Raw genomic sequence first — 16,364 nt, 5'->3', positions numbered from 1 at the left:
AAAACGGATACTCGAATAAATATCTAATTTAAACTGATTAGGTATACTTTCATACATTTTTTAAACATGTATGTCATTACTTATAATAATAATAATAATAATAATAATAATAATAATAATAATAATAATAATAATAATAATAATAATAATATTATTATTATTATTATATTAGCTTATTATGGTATGTTTGTCATGTAATTTACAAGTTTTGATTTTACTTTTTATATATGTGTAATCTTTAATTATTTCACTTATGACATTTTTAAATATAAATGAGAAAAAGAATCTTTTAGGTCATAATTAGTTTACAAAAGTTAATTTGGTTTATGAAATAAAAATAGGGTAAATGGGTGGGAACCCTTTGGTCCCATATACCGTATTGGTACCCAGAACGCATACCGCATAGATTTCATGTCAGTTATCATCTTCACGCATGAGATCACAAGATATGACCCATATGGTCATATGATAACGATACCACTGGGTTTTATGAAATAAGTAAAATAGCTAAATCTTAATCTTATCTTAATATGTATTAAAAAACAACTGATCTTATCTCAGTTGACCAATCACAATTCTCAATTTCTCAAAATTAGTTAAATCAACACATGTCTAAATTAATTTACACTTTTTGATTTTTCATCACCAATTTATACTTTTAACCCAATTTGAAGATAATTAATTCTAAACTGTATAATGTCTATCTAATAACAAAATATAGCTAAAAGTTAGAGATGTTACATATTAATATCAATATTTTATTTTATATTATTAACTGTAATCAAATTAATTGTAATATCATTATTATTAGTAATTATAATCTTAACTATAATTAGGATAATCAAGAGATGTTACATATTAATATCAATATTTTATTTTATATTATTAACTGTAATCAAATTAATTGTAATATCATTATTATTAGTAATTATAATCTTAACTATAATTAGGATAATCAAGAGATGTTACATATTAATATCAATATTTTATTTTATATTATTAACTGTAATCAAATTAATTGTAATATCATTATTATTAGTAATTATAATCTTAACTATAATTAGGATAATCATTGTTGTTATTAGTAATTAAAATTAACCTACAAATAAAATCACAATAGACACAATTATTGAAAACCCCATGAACTAGCTACTACTTGTATTGTTCTTAATAATAATGGCTAACGAAAATAAATTACTTTTTTGCAAGACATCAATGAAAACTCGGTCAATTATGTAATCAAAACTAATACATTGCTTATCTGGAAGTGTTTGGATGAAAGTAATTATGTTACACCATCCAACCTTGATATGAGTTTTTATTCAGTATTTATATTTAAATATTTAAATTTCTTTTTAAGTATATTTTTACATTTAGCGTATATATATTTTTTGTTTCATATACTAATTCTTATATTAATAAGAGAATTGCTATAGTGACAAAAATTACAAACACAAGTTTACAAACTTATGTGTCACCAATTGAACATGAAGAGAGAATCATGAAAGAGAAAAAGAAATTAGTTTTTTCTTTTTGAACAATAAAAAGAAATTAGTTTAATTGGTCTATTTTACATGACAAATAAGTTTGTAAACATCTGTTTGTAATTTGTTTGACTATCTAACATCTTTTTAAAAATATGTTTTATGTAAAATGATCATATAATAGACAATGTTTTACTTATCGTTTTTTTCTACAACAAAAGTTTTATCGTTTTGGAATAATAGTAGAACCAATATGTTAGATTTGAAAATCGACATTTAACTCTTGAGTCTTGACTAACGTGGAAAAAAAAAATCCCCCGTAAAATATAAGATAAACCAAACCAATAAATGAAATAAAAACGTGCCCATCCTATCAGTGGAAAAAAAAAAAACCAAATTGTCAGAAGTGGGATTTGAACCCACGCCCTCTTTCGAAGACCAGAACTTGAGTCTGGCGCCTTAGACCACTCGGCCATCCTGACTTATATATTCAATCATTCTCATTTAGTAGTTATAATTTAACAGCGCGGTTAAAAGTTTTGATGATTCACCAATAATTCCGATCTTCGACCACTTTTAACTTGTCATTTCTAAATTTCAAACTTGAAAAAGCCGGCCGGCCAACCCACCTGTCGATAATCGATCCATTAAATCTTGAATACAACCAAATTGTATAAAAATGGCATCAATTCAGGGAAGCGACAGTAGTAGCTGGGTGGGAAGAAAACCGCTGAGACGACTTGGTGGGATGTCAGATGCACTTTCCATTGCCTCAGAATTAGGATTTTCTGTTGCTCCTCCCCCCTCCCAGGTCCTTTTAATATTTTTATATATGCATTTTAGGGTTTACTTATTTAATCTTTAATTTGTGATGATGATTTATTGTTAGTTAGTTGATTTATTAGAATGCTTGCGTTTCTCATTAATTTTGTTTCAGGAAGAGTTGCAGAATGTATCAGGTGGTAGTGAAAAAGGTGATGACTTGATACGAGTCTTGAGGGAACTTACCTCCGTACAAAGAAAAATTGCTGATTTGCAGGTTGAACTTCAAGGTCGCAAGGTAAAAATTTAAGTTGTAGACATTATAGTTACTTATAATTATATCCATCAGTCTAGTCTACGGCCTTTGAGAGTTAGAATCCGTTAATCTTCTACCAGAAGGGGATGTTATCTTTCATGATGGCACGGGTCGTCATAACAACTGTATGGTGCCATGGTGGTAGAAAATTACGAAACATGATCGAAAGATATGCAACAAATCTAGGGTGACAAGACATCGGTCTGAAATCTGTAACAGTATGGAGTCATATTTATGCATTTTAATTATAAACAAGACGCCCTGTCTCTAGCTAAACATAACAGTTGAAATCACATCTGACTTCATTATTTCCTAAATACCTTATGTATTAATCATTTTGGTATATTTATGCCCCTTATCAAGTATATGCTTGAAAAATATGAACCTTGAGGCTTACAATCAAGAAATAACATTGTGGGCCGCTTGTAGAGTATATAAAAATGACTATTTTGACTATCTCCATCTTGGCAAGAGTAGGCTGGTCTGTTTTTTAAAAAGAAAATTGTAAACAAGGATTCTGTTTATTAACTCGAGAGTCGAGACAACCTTAGAATAGAGCTTTGTGTTTGAGATAAAAAGTAGTAGCATTTTTTTTCTTGGATAAGAACACAAAGAATGTTATAGGCATTGGCTAGTGCACATTTTGTTAATTATGGAAACTGCTTTGTTGATTAGGAGCGATTCACATTGTGTCACCCCTTGGCCCTTTGACCGAATAATGTAAACCATGTGTGACCCTTTTAGTTTTATTTTATCGTTGTCTGATATACATTCCTGTTGGCGTGTTCTTGTTTGTGTGTATTTCTGCAAGAAGTAAAATTTCTTGATCGAAAAGGTTCTATTTTAAGTCGATATGTGGTAACAGAAGTTGATGGACACGACACTTTTAAACCTTTGTAGACAAGTTATTAAATGATAGTGACTATAGACATATGTAATATGTTTCCTCCAAAGAGAGACAAAAGGTAAATTATAGCTTTTCTCTTCTAGAATGTTCTGTATACCTGCTTGCTCCCATTTTTGTCGACATTATACTTCTATCATCTTATTGAACGTTGCTTTCGGATATTATTTTCCAATGCTTTCTAGCTTTTTAATATGGCATACACACCCAAATATGATTCAATTTACCATGAAATGCACAAGGCAGCACTCTTGGACGTGTAATGAAATGTTGATGTGGTATTTTAGATCTTGTGGAAAGATAATATTATTGATCGTCTACTTGTTCTCTGCAAGTGAATTCTTAATGTTATTTGAGATACCTATAAATTCTGTAGACTCTTGGAACCAAACTCAGTCAAGCAGATTAATTATGATTGCTGATTTCTTTTCGGATCTTTCAGGAAGATAAAAATGTTGCGCACTTGACACATGTCAGTGAAATGGAAAAGAAGATAGAAACTCTAGCTAGGATAACTACCATATTGAAAGACGTTATCCAGAATAAGGTAATGCAATTGATGCTTTCTCTGAATGTCTATCTATCAAGCATTGTGTTGGCTCCTTTAATTGCTGCAGACTTGGCCAAATTTCTATTGATGAGAAGCTCTTTAAGTTGGGTTGTTTATGGAGGGATTTTTGTTGACTAAATATACCCCCGATACTTCTATTTGGACATGATTATAAAGGGTTAAGTGGTAAGAAATGTATTAAGATATATCTCAAAATTTGTAGTATGTATTGAACTTTAATTGTGGTAATTGTGCATATCTAACTTCTGTAAGTTACTATCTTTTCTATCCAACCTATCATAATCTTCTAAGCTAATGATGTGGAACTGGACAGAGCAGTCTATATGGACACGACGTCGTGTATACCCGTATGCATAAAATAGTACTTATTGAAAAGTTGAATACCCGCAATAGACCCATTTAAAGTTTCATACATATTCTAGAACTTTGCCTATAGTTTGATACATTTCCAAGTACTTAATCCAATTACTAAGGGTGATGTTATGTAGACAACAAGCTTTTGCGATACACAACAATTATATGAATCACAGTTGTACACTGTGCGGCATGCTACATGTACTTGATGCATATGACTAAAAGTTGTTTACATATCACCTCTTTATTATATTAGTTTTTGATGCGCAACATTTTATGGTTGATCATTGTATAATTCTTTAGTTTTTTGTCATATGGTATATATTACTTCCGTGTAAGATTACTGTAGAACTAATTGTTAGCATGTTTTATGATAATCTTATCTGGTGCTTTCTGAATTGTGCTTTAATTGACTTGCAGGATCGGATTATAGCTCGTCTACAACAACCGTATTCATTAGACTGTATTCCAGTGGAAGCAGAATATCAGGTTGGTCGCTAAAATTGTAGAAAGTCAGTGCCACTAGAACCCTATTTTTGGGATTTTATACCATACATATGAATACTTGAACAGTGGTTATTTCAAGTTTCACTAATCAATATGCTAATTTTTGTCTGGGATTTACAGAAACAATTCTCCGAACTATTGATGAAGGCTGCCAGTGATTATGGTTTCTTAACGGCATCTGTTACAGATTTCCAGTGGACTCAAAACTTCAAGGAGCCACCGTCTGTATGGGGGGTATGTTTATTGCAGCTGGTTGTATTAGTTTATCTTATAAACAAGTTACAATATTATCTAAGTTAATATGTCTTCTGTTCCTACAAAATGAAGCTATAAGGATCATCCTTGAATAGTTCCTTTACCACAGCTTTGGTGATCTGGTCCTTGTACGTGCATAGCACTAGTTATCAATATTAAGGGGTTGGATCACAACGAGTCAATAATTGAAAATGGAAATTTTGCTATGATGCAGGAAATGCTTCGGCCAATTCCTGTGGCATTGGCATCGTGCACAAGGTTCTTTGAAGCAATGACTGCCATGAGAGAATCTTTTGCAACCCTTCAAAAACTGAGGTTAGGCTCATCGGATTCCCAATTGAAAATGTCAGCGAGCCAGAGAACATCAACTGGCTCTGATTGTGTGACTCCACCTCCATGGGGAAAGGAGTCGAGTTTTGATGATTCGGCTCTTACAACCTCAACAAGGCAAGAACAAGAGGACATAAACATCAGTGATTTAGATAGCATGAGCAGTCGAAGATTGTCATGGCCTTTGGGAAAGGCAAATGGTTTATAATTTGCGTTCGGGTTATTATCTGATTATGATATGTCATTGTGATTTGCTTTGTTGATTTATTGTATGTTTCTGTAATTGTGTAATTTCTATCATATTTGGTAAAGGAGACATGGTTTGATTCTGAATATGATATTGTGGCATGAACCCATTGGTTTTCTCCATATCTTATGTTAATAGTTACTTTCTACCATTTTCATAATGGGGAATGATGATCCCTAAAAATCTTTCTTAAACTCATAAATTGTGAGATGTGGATTCCATTAATTTGTTTTTTTAATGTTATCTCTTGATTTTGTTTTAGACTATTTCGTTAAGAAAATTAATCATTTTCCTTTCATGATATCTTTACTTTTGAATCAACAAAAAAAAATTAATAAAAAACATATCACCATAATATTTTATTTTATTATATTATAGCCTAAAAATTGAAATTTAATGAATTTTCTCGAGCAACACAAATCTTGAAGTAGAGTTCTAGTCTGCTAGCTTAGTACCCCTATAGGCAGTAGTAAATGATATTTCTTGGCTTCCTTTCCTTTGAGAGATGTCATTGTTTGCTATATTTTATTTTTTCTAAATTCGTATCCTATGTGTAAACGTTAATCATTGTTGAATAAATAAATAAATAGATACAGGAGGGATCAAGGTGACAAACATGGGCTTGATTTGTAATTTGTTTTTCTTCCAATTGTCATGTTTTAGACAAATGATAACACCACATGCGTTCACAATTATTTCACTACTTCTCCATCTTTTAAAACGCATCGATTTATCTGGAAATAATTGAATAAAATTGCCGTATCTACTATTTACCAAAATTACTTGACGGTAATCGTTTCATTTTTATTATGTATCGACATTAGCTAGTTAAAATCCATAATATTTCGGGCATCATTAAAATAACCATTTGGTTCATAGACCTCATAGTTGAATTTTTCGGTTAAGTTTTGGATAACATCTCAATCACGTTTTTCATCATCGGTTGTTTACCTAATTTCCATTTAATATTATGTAGAACATGCATCTGTTTTTTATATACTAGCTAATCAACTCGGGTTCAACCCGGGTTAACGTATAAACGTTTTGCAAATAAACCGAATGATACCGAGGTAACGTTAAATAAGTTGAAAAGTCATAACAAGTTATTATGTAAAAAACGAAATTAAACGGAAACAAAAGTTGTATAGTTGTGGACACACATTGAAATACATACGATTGCTAAAAACAAAAAAATAAAACCGTTATCCGGAAAGACACCATTATTTTCGCCATATTATAACGACAAACTAAGGTGATTAAAATCTTACATAATAATATGGACATTGAATTTAATAACAATCTATATTAGTGATATATATTTAAAAAAGAAAAGATATTTCAAATTATAATTTAATAAAGTATGATGATGATGTCATAATTAAATTAAAAAATGTGTGGGAGAACCATACAAGACAACTTTTAAAAAATCTTATGTCATTACAATTTTCTTTTATTTATATAAAAATTATATAATAGATTACAGTATTAAAGTTATAAAACTATAAGTACTTGCGTACGAGGTAAAAAGAAAATTATTGGTTTACATTTATTGGAACGAGATAGCCAAGTCAAAATGAGTTTAACTTTATTAAACTTAAATATTTACCTAATCTTATGAAGAGATCAACTTGCTTATTTCATTTTTCTTTTTGAACGACAATATATAATGTTGAATAACATAAACCTCTAGTAAATTTATTACTAGATGCCCAAAAGTACAAAAGTGTATAATTACAAAATACGCGATATCTCGACCAAGCGATAAACGACCTTGATACAAGTCGTGACCAAGCAATCCCGAATAAGTCACGAGGGATACACGACATGCTAAGCGACAAGAAGAGGGTTATTTAACCACTCGATCCACAAAATCAGTTTCTTTTGATCATACAAGATTTTCATTAAGTTGACTTTTACTCAAATTTAAACATACGAGTAAATATGTCAGTTGATATTCAATGTTTAATTACGAGTAATTAAATAAAACTAGCTCTAACACCACAGTCAAAATATTAACCCTTACTGCTACTACCCTTGGTATGTTTTTACTTCAAAATGTGTAACAGAGATTTTAGAATTACAAGTCTTAGTAAAGTTAGTATTTTTATTTTACAGACATATGAAACTTATAATAAATTGAATTTACTAAAGTTATCATTCAATTCTGAAATTATTTCATGTCATATCCGACGCTTTTATAATAATTTGAAAGAACCCTACAAATACATTATTGAAAAAAGCTTATCTAGATACACAACAAAAAAAGTTCAGATACATTACGACGGTTAGATAAATGAAGATATATATACAAGATAGAGTTGACACATATCACGTATGAGTTATGACTATCGGCTCATGACTTGATACGTGGTACCAGTTACATTGGCCCCCACATGTGACAATGTGATATAGGTATTGATTTACTACATATTAGATTAAGCTAGTATACTTAAATTTCTATAACTAACTAACGATTAACAGTTTTGTTAAAAACCACCATAAAGTTTTGTTCATGAACATAAGCAATCCCTTTTTAGTTTTTAACTACTTACAAAATGTTTAGGACACCATAATGGATCAACCATATTGGCATTGTGGTTGTAGTCGAACCTGGGTGTGTGTAATATGAGACCGGCAAGGTTTGGCTCGGTATGGACAAAGTTGTAATGATTGGGACGAGGATGGATGTTTTGTTACTTTAATTATATGAGTAATTGCTATCATTGTGATATTTTGATGTGATATTTAGTGGTTGATAACTTACAGTACTGACGAATTTTATGTAAACTAGCTCTTTTATCATCTGAGCTTTCGTTTATCGTTTATTTTTTCAAAAAGTATGTTGATATATTTTTACGTATGTTGTTAGTTTTATACTTTTATATGATGTTTTTATAAAATAAAGTAATATGCAAGAAAAATGAAATAAAAATTGTGTTGTATGTAATAGATATATTTTTATACATTTCAGAATAGAGAAGGAATGAGATGTGAAACTAATGTCACAAAACTAAAAAGGGAGGAAAATGGTAACAAAGGATAGTAGACATGAGCAAGAATCCGGGAAAAATAAAAACTAAACTGACACTGTGTCAGTACTGGTATTAAAAAAACCATATAGATAGACATTGGCGGATGCAATGTTTAAATATCAGGGGCAGCCGCCCCCGATGATCCAAATTTTTTGTAATGTAGATATATCACATTTAATTATTTATGCATATTATCATGTTTTTGTTTTACGATGCCCCAAGGTTTTAAAACAAACATTGTTTCTCTAGCTAACAACTAATTTTCTGGATATTTGTAGTGTAGATGTAGCACATTTAAATATAGATTGAGATCTTCTAAAGTTCAAATAAATTTTATAAGTAAAGTTAAGGAATTTTGACCATTGAATTAAAAAATCAACTTTAAATCTCGATTTTAATGAAAAATCTATTTCGGCAAGACATTTTGTTTCCATCCACGTCAACATATGCTACAATGCTATATGTGTGATTCTATATCTAACAGGCGGGAAACAGAGCGGTCTTAGATCCCAATAAATTTACAAATCTAACCCCCTCCCTACAAACCCATAAACAGTAAAATTTATTTCCTTCCCTTCCTTCCATCCTAATAAATGCCAAATCCAATTTTGAACTGCACGTACGTGTTGCTACGTGTCATCGCCGGAAACAGCCACCATCTCACACTTATCCAATTCATCTGTTAATGAGTTTTTGTGTATATATATAGAATTTATTATTAATAAGAAGAATTGTTAATTAGTTGTTGTTATGAAGTTATTATTAGACGCTGATCGACATTGTTTCTCTAGCTTCTGGATTCTTATGCATTGTTTTCTACCTTGATCAGGTTTAGTTTGAGACTAATTTCCATTTTTAATGTCTTTATATATATATATATATATATAATTATAGTTAGTTAACTACTGTATATATATTAATTTACTGATGATGATATTGGTATTTTAAAGGTGCAGGTGGTTTTAGATGGGGAAATTATGCAAGAGTGATGCTGATAATCGGCATTTTTTCAGCTTAACAAGTCTTCAGATTGGGTAAATATTAATCTTAATTCATTCTAGTTTTTCTTATTTTTGCGCCCCAGCTCATGATGAGTTGGCTTATGGGTCGATCGATTTTGACATTTTGCACTTTTCATTAAATGACGTCCGGTACGGTGTTCGATCCATTGTGGTTGACACCATTCCTTCAGACAGCTAGATTATCTATCAGGTCTTGGGCCTGAGTCGGTATGGTTTGGGCCGGTTAATTCTTAATATATAGTGCATCACTTTTTGCCCTTTCCATTTTCATTTTCTTTTTTTTTTTTTTTCAACCAATTCAAAATAGTGAAATCAGATATAACTTAGGATGTAAGGAGTAATTTTTACTTTTTATTTTTTAATTTCAGAAAGAATGTTGACTTTAATTAACTTTAGAATGAACATATATGATGAACCTGACGCATAAAAGCTACTCGTATGTAGAAAGAAGGTTTTACAAGTTTCTTAATAAAACTAATGATTGGAGTGTTTTTGCTGCAAATCATCATCCCCTTGGAGGTTAACTAGCAAACCGATTCTTCACAATAATTCAAGTTCAACATTCATGATCTACGATAAAAGAACAGCCAGAAATAAGACTTTACGAGAGACGTAATAATATGACATTACAAAATGTACTAATTTATTTACCGTCATTTGAAAATATTAGTATCCTAACCCGGACGACTTTAATAGACGAGTCACTGTTAGGGTGGACGGTGTACCCCGGGGACCAAGCAGGTACCACTCAGTCACCCGGTTGAACACCATTCTGTCCTATAGGTACCTAATGGGTGGGGAGGGAATTCGGGAGGGTGGTGCCCGGGTTCCTCCCCGGCCACTATTCTTTTATTTTATTTTTTTTGTCTTCTTTGTGTCTTTTGTCTTTATTAGGGTGGGGAAGGAGTGGGGAGGAGTGGTAAGGTATTCCGTGAAGGTGGGGAAAAGGTGGGAATGAGTAGAAAAGGTGGGGAGGAGTGGTAAGGTACTCCCCCCACCCTTAAGGAGTGTGTCCATTTTTTATACATAACATGAAAGTTTCAAACACTATATTAGAAGCAGTCAGAGTGCTTTCAAACATCATTAGAGTTCCAAGCCATTGTTTGTGTAGATTCTCTTTGAAGTTTGTACTACTGAATTGTACTTTTCTTTGCACTACTAAGGAATACATTCTTGCTGTGGCACATTTGTGACTTGTATTTGCTATGTGCACTACTAAGGTGGTATTGGTCTTTCTGATATGTTTAATATCTGATCCTCCTAATCAGTGAGCCAGACAATTCCTCAGATCCAAATGTTATTAAGTTATTATGTAGTGAGCATAATTGTGGACATAATACACAATCCTTCCCATCTTAAACCAGTACATGTTGAAAATTAATAAAAGCAGGTAGATTGCCGCTACAAGTTACTTCATTGATATAATTCTGGCATCGTTTTTTTCTTTCTTGCAGAGATTTGCAGTCGTATCTTTCTGGTCTTAGTCTTTTCTTAGCACATGATAGCAAGACTTTTTATGTATTGGTGGATAATAGGCCATGGCTGAAAGACTTGGTGTCACGACCTGCACACTTGTGGCAGTTGATGGTCACCAAGGTTGTGTTGAATCTTAGATCCTGATTAGAAGTTTCTGATATTATATGTCATATAAGATGAATTTCTTTTTAATAATTTTTTCAGTCTCGGATGTCACCCTTTGCGATCAGACAAACACGAAAAGATAGGAAAGATTCCCCAGAGTTCAGCGAGTTAAAGTTCTGCCCTGAAACGCCAACCCCATCAGAGAGTTTGAGAAAATGGTTCTTGGTGATTGATGCTGCAACACTCTCAAAGAAGAGGGCTTTTCTACCGGTCGAGAAACTTAAGAGCTCCTTGCTTGCTAATAGCAAACTGCATAGAACCTTGTATGGATTTATTGTTTTCGAAGTGTTATGGAATGATGTGCGCGGCATCAATTATTTAAATGAACTTCAGGTATGTAAATTATCACCTTATTTCTGCATGTACATTGTATTTGGAGTGGGCATTTAAACGGGCTAATTTGATGAGCAGACTGATACTTCTCTTGCTCTAGAGGTGAAATATATGAGAAGATGGGAATTTGACAGTATTGCTCAGGCTGCGAAATGCATATCTTCATGGTTTCCAGGGACACGACGTGAGCGTCATCTTTTAGAAGACCAGCTAAGCTCCATGCTAGGTATAGAATTACATAATTCCAATTGGAAGAATCGTGTTTGGAGTTACATTTTTTAACATTAGAATGTGTCGGTATATCTTATTGTTTTTTTTTTTAATTCTCTGCAGGAGATGTGTTTCATGATGCTCCTAACTGCCATGGTACAGATGCTGATAAAAGTATGTTAAATGGTAATCTGTGTAATACGAGTATTGATGAAGAAACAGAAGTTTCAGAAGACGAAGTGAGTAAAACAAATTCACCTCCTGATGACGTGTCAGATACAAGAAAAAGGTTAGTGGATTTTCTAGGTATGGACATTGAAGCTGATTCTGAAGATGAAGACACCCACAGCGAAAGTGCTGCAAGTGACTATGCAGAAGTGGCCGAACCTACGGAGTATAGGGATGTACTGCTCTTGTTTCGTTTCAACGATCATGATCTCCCTTTCGAATTACAAGACATAGTCATATCTGATTTGAGATTACTTACTTTATTGGAGGCCGGGCTTCCATCTTGGGTTATTTTCTGTCAATCTTATCCATTATTTTGCCATATCTATCGTCCATGGATGTGCCCTTTAGCAAGAGTTTTATATGTGGCCATTTCCCTTGTTACAGTTGTCATTGGTTTCTATGATTTGTATAAAAATATCCCTCTTCTTAAGGCGACCGCTGCCCGTTTGTGTGGGCCCCTATTCGGGTGGATAGAAACATGGGAGATGGTATCGAGGATCAAGTACTTGGGAACTATGTTGTTTTTGCATAACTCTAAGAAGGCTGTTCAGTGGTTCTTGATGACAACACGTGCTGCACGGTCATTTTTTTCAGTGGTCGCACATCCTTATTCCAGGCCATTTATGGTGGTTTTAGAGGTCCTTCTTCCTATTTGGAACATGTATATCCAGATGGTGGATTATTTTTGCTCATTTATTTGGATTTTGATGACAACTTCTTGGAATCTAGCGGAGAATTTAATTGAGATCATACTACTTCCTTTGTATTACATCTTGTCAATAGTTTGGAAGATTGGTAAGTTAATATTCTATTTACTGATTGATTCCTTTATACTTTGAAAAATGTTTCTCATTTAAAGAATTTCATGAGTACGTTTCTTGCAGCAACGATGATTCTGTACCCGGTTTTCTGGCTCCTTTGGGGGATGCTTTATGCTCCAATTCTCCTAGTTCTTGGACTATCAAATTTCGTGGGATTCATATTCAACCACATGTATGATTTGATTGGTGGTATGTGGCTGTTTATGAGTGGTTTATTCAAGTTAGCTTCAGATGCCGAGGCAACTGTGGGTACTTATGAGGTATCCATGTGGCGTGCCCTTTGGAATGACCTATTCTCTCAGGTACTTAGAGAAGTAAATTTCTTTATTGTTTCTTCTATGCCTCATTATTGTTTTGATCTTCTTCTATATCTTGTTTTATGCGCGATTGAAATGCTTATTTAGTTTCCATTTGTTTTAGATTTTCCGTGCTGTCCGGAGCATTTTAAATGGTTTTGTTGCCTTTGCCGCAACTTGCAATAGGCATAGACTAAGGTGAGATTTACATTTTCCTGGTACATAAAGGCTCTTTGGTACCTCATTTAGCTTTGTATAGGTCACAGAGTGTGGTGCCAACTAAACATTAACGGAGTACAGAGATTAACTAATGACAGAACCAAGTAAACAATCAAAGTGACAGACACACGCATTATCCTGTACATGTTCCATTGCTAGAACTAAATAGGAAGCAACTAGAAGTTTATATGGGAATGGGAAAAGTATTATAAAGATAAGAAGTAATGAGAGGCATTTTCTGCAAATTGTTTTAGCTTTTACCTCTTCCATTTGGTTTTTGCACGGAAGTAACAAGTTGGCGCACTTCAATGGAAACGTCATAATATCCTGGATTGCTAAAACACTCTTCCTAAGATAATATTTTACTACAATAATAAACTAAATCCCAGAATAAAACAGTTATGACCTTGTATGGATAAAAAGACTTCGTGCGAGTTTGACCTGTTTTACCGATACCCTTTTTAGCTAACACCTTTAGTTTGACCCATTTGAGATGAGACTTTGGAAATTGGGTTGTCATTGACACAATGACACCTTTAGTTTCTTTCTTTTGCAAGATGGTGATTTTACCTATTTAATCATGGCACCTGCCTCTAAAGCATGTTACCATCTCTTTTCATTATGATTTTACAAACTTGTTCTGTAGTGGATAGGATCGCAGGACTGTGATAGTGGTTAAAATTGTTTTTGTTATTCACTTTCCCATCAAGGTTGCACCGAGACGGGTACGGCGAAGGGGTACGGGGACGATACGGGAAACGGAAAAAAAAATAAAAAATACGGGGACGGCAAAGATACGGCAATAAAAAAATACAAAAAATAAAAAATATATTAAAGAAAACTCAAAATAGATAGATATTGATGTAAAGTGTATGATATTAATTGAGATTTTTTAGCTGTCTATATACATATATACGTCCCAATCCACAAGTCGGTTAGAGGTTTTTTATGGGCCGGTTCTAATTTGAAGGGCATAGAAACACTAAACCCTAAATGGGCTAGGAAACGTCTCCAAATTCCCCCGAAACGTCCCCAGAACCCTTCCCCAGCCGTCCCCCAAATCTGAAACGTCCCCATGCCGAATCCTAGCCGTCCCCGTCCCCCATACGTCCTCGGGACGGGTACCCTGACCAATCAGGCGTCCCCGTGCATCATAGTTTCCCATGCTCTTTCATTTCGAAGATCACAATTATGTTAGTAGTACGAAAATGTCCTCGTGAGGAACATTACTGTCCAAATAAATGGTAGTCAGGCTAAAAAGGAAAACACTGCTGATCTATGGAACGAGCTAAATCGATAGTAGTTCGGTGACTTGATAAAAGATCAAAGTGACAGGCTAGCTTGAGTCCGAGTATCAGTAAAGAAGCATGCAGGATTGTCAAATATAATAAAATGCATAGTTAAGACTTAAGAGAATAAAAGATGTTTTAGCACCTGGGACGTGAAACTTGATGATTTGACGATCTTTTGTCAACTTATGCATCAATGTTCTAAAAATCAATAACTTTTCAACCGCCAACCAATGTACTGGTATATCTACAAAATTTACCCAAAAATAACTTTTCAATCCAGACGTCCTTACCTTCCTGTAGGCTGTAGTACTAAAATGTTATTTCGAATTTCATTGAATTTTCAGCATTTATAATCATCTACGAGAGTTCATTGCAAGGCTTTATCAACCAACTCAGAGATCACACTTTTTGAGTTCCATCCAACGAGCAAAGAAATCGGGAAGTGAGACACTGGTAACTTGTTATGTCTGACATTTGATGCCACTGACCATTGAATATTGTGGTGTCGATGTTTCCCTTTTCGTTTGATTTAACCATTTCTTAAATGTTCACAGGCAGAAGTCAGGGAACAAAGCGGGCCGTTGCTTACTAAAAACATGAAACACAGCTAAAGTTTTGCATTAAACCGTATCTTGACCATACGAGTAGTTGACTGCGTAGTTGTTGTACAGGAAAATGCAAATTTTATGCAAGGCCTCGTAGTTGGTTCAAAGAGTACATCAGAATGTTGTTTTGTTTGATGTAAATAACAAGGTTTGGCTGTAAATATACAGGTATACGGGTATCACCCTGGATCCATCTTTAATGAATACATATGGTCAATTTAGGATTTGTTATTAATCACTTATTTTGACTTATTTCTAACAGGTTAAATGGCTACGCAATAAAGGAAGAGTTTTTTAATGCATCAAGAATTGTATATTGTATATAAGTTAAACAAAACAATTTTGTTACTTATCTAACACATTTGATTATTTATAAAGATTTAAATTTTATAGGACTAACAATTTACTTGCCCAACGATCTGAGGAAGTAGCGGAACGATATCTTGACTTCTAGTGGTTGCCTGTTATAGTGTTATGGCGATGTGCAAGGCCATGACCAAGATCTAGAGGCCCTACTAGTTACAAGTATTATAATGAGATCATCATAAAAATAAAAATAAAAAGTTACAATCATTCAAAACTTCAAAAAAGTACAATAGATTGACAAAAATAAAGTCATAAAATGAATTTTCATTATATTTGAAGTTTTAGATACCATGTGATTGCATATCTTGCATATCCTTATTGATGACTTTTTTTTTGTGTTGAAGGTAATTAAGTAACAGTATAATTTAGCGAATTATGCAAAGTGTTAACGTTAATATGCAAAAAACAGACGATTTGTCACATCATAATTCAATTCAATAATACATAAACATACGAAATCCATTCCCCCACCATAAACGTTCGGAAGAGAAGAAAAAAATTGCAAAATATTGATTAGATACGCAGCCTTATCCTTTATTTAAAAATTCGAAACTCAATGAGTCAAT

General features: G+C 33.1%; 2 protein-coding genes and 1 non-coding gene across 3 annotated transcripts; 2 read left to right on the top strand and 1 right to left on the bottom strand.

Annotated features, from left to right (window-relative positions):
* Positions 1-1,882: 1,882 nt before the first annotated feature.
* Positions 1,883-1,966, bottom strand: TRNAL-CAA. Its single transcript has one exon. It is a non-coding gene; the product is annotated as a tRNA-Leu (tRNA).
* A 92-nt stretch (positions 1,967-2,058) lies between these two features.
* On the top strand, positions 2,059-5,852 carry LOC122596545 (AUGMIN subunit 2). Its single transcript, XM_043769144.1, has 6 exons — positions 2,059-2,295; positions 2,422-2,544; positions 3,909-4,013; positions 4,812-4,880; positions 5,019-5,132; positions 5,368-5,852. Exons 1-6 carry the CDS (start codon positions 2,164-2,166, stop codon positions 5,689-5,691), a joined length of 867 nt encoding a protein of 288 aa, XP_043625079.1. The 5' UTR covers positions 2,059-2,163; the 3' UTR covers positions 5,692-5,852.
* A 3,649-nt stretch (positions 5,853-9,501) lies between these two features.
* Positions 9,502-15,738, top strand: LOC122598225. The gene is made up of 11 exons (XM_043770828.1): positions 9,502-9,591; positions 9,713-9,796; positions 11,239-11,380; positions 11,465-11,758; positions 11,837-11,984; positions 12,092-12,994; positions 13,084-13,322; positions 13,441-13,514; positions 15,172-15,280; positions 15,382-15,600; positions 15,695-15,738. Exons 2-10 carry the CDS (start codon positions 9,729-9,731, stop codon positions 15,436-15,438), a joined length of 2,034 nt encoding a protein of 677 aa, XP_043626763.1. The 5' UTR covers positions 9,502-9,591; positions 9,713-9,728; the 3' UTR covers positions 15,439-15,600; positions 15,695-15,738.
* Positions 15,739-16,364: the final 626 nt, after the last annotated feature.

The sequence above is a fragment of the Erigeron canadensis genome, chromosome 4, assembly GCF_010389155.1.
Source record: "Erigeron canadensis isolate Cc75 chromosome 4, C_canadensis_v1, whole genome shotgun sequence".
Lineage (NCBI taxonomy): Eukaryota > Viridiplantae > Streptophyta > Magnoliopsida > Asterales > Asteraceae > Erigeron > Erigeron canadensis.
The sequence above is the reverse complement of the archived record's forward strand: the minus strand, read 5'-3'. Positions and strand labels throughout refer to the sequence as shown.

Excerpts from the sequence above, each read along its gene's own strand:
- LOC122598225 (XM_043770828.1), top strand. The coding sequence starts at position 9,729 with ATGGGGAAATTATGCAAGAGTGATGCTGATAATCGGCATTTTTTCAGC. Across the intron at positions 11,985-12,091 it reads CCAGCTAAGCTCCATGCTAG|GAGATGTGTTTCATGATGCT; the intron begins GTATAGAATTAC and ends AATTCTCTGCAG. Across the intron at positions 13,323-13,440 it reads GGAATGACCTATTCTCTCAG|ATTTTCCGTGCTGTCCGGAG; the intron begins GTACTTAGAGAA and ends CATTTGTTTTAG.
- LOC122596545 (XM_043769144.1), top strand. The coding sequence starts at position 2,164 with ATGGCATCAATTCAGGGAAGCGACAGTAGTAGCTGGGTGGGAAGAAAA. Across the intron at positions 2,296-2,421 it reads TTGCTCCTCCCCCCTCCCAG|GAAGAGTTGCAGAATGTATC; the intron begins GTCCTTTTAATA and ends ATTTTGTTTCAG. Across the intron at positions 4,014-4,811 it reads AAGACGTTATCCAGAATAAG|GATCGGATTATAGCTCGTCT; the intron begins GTAATGCAATTG and ends ATTGACTTGCAG.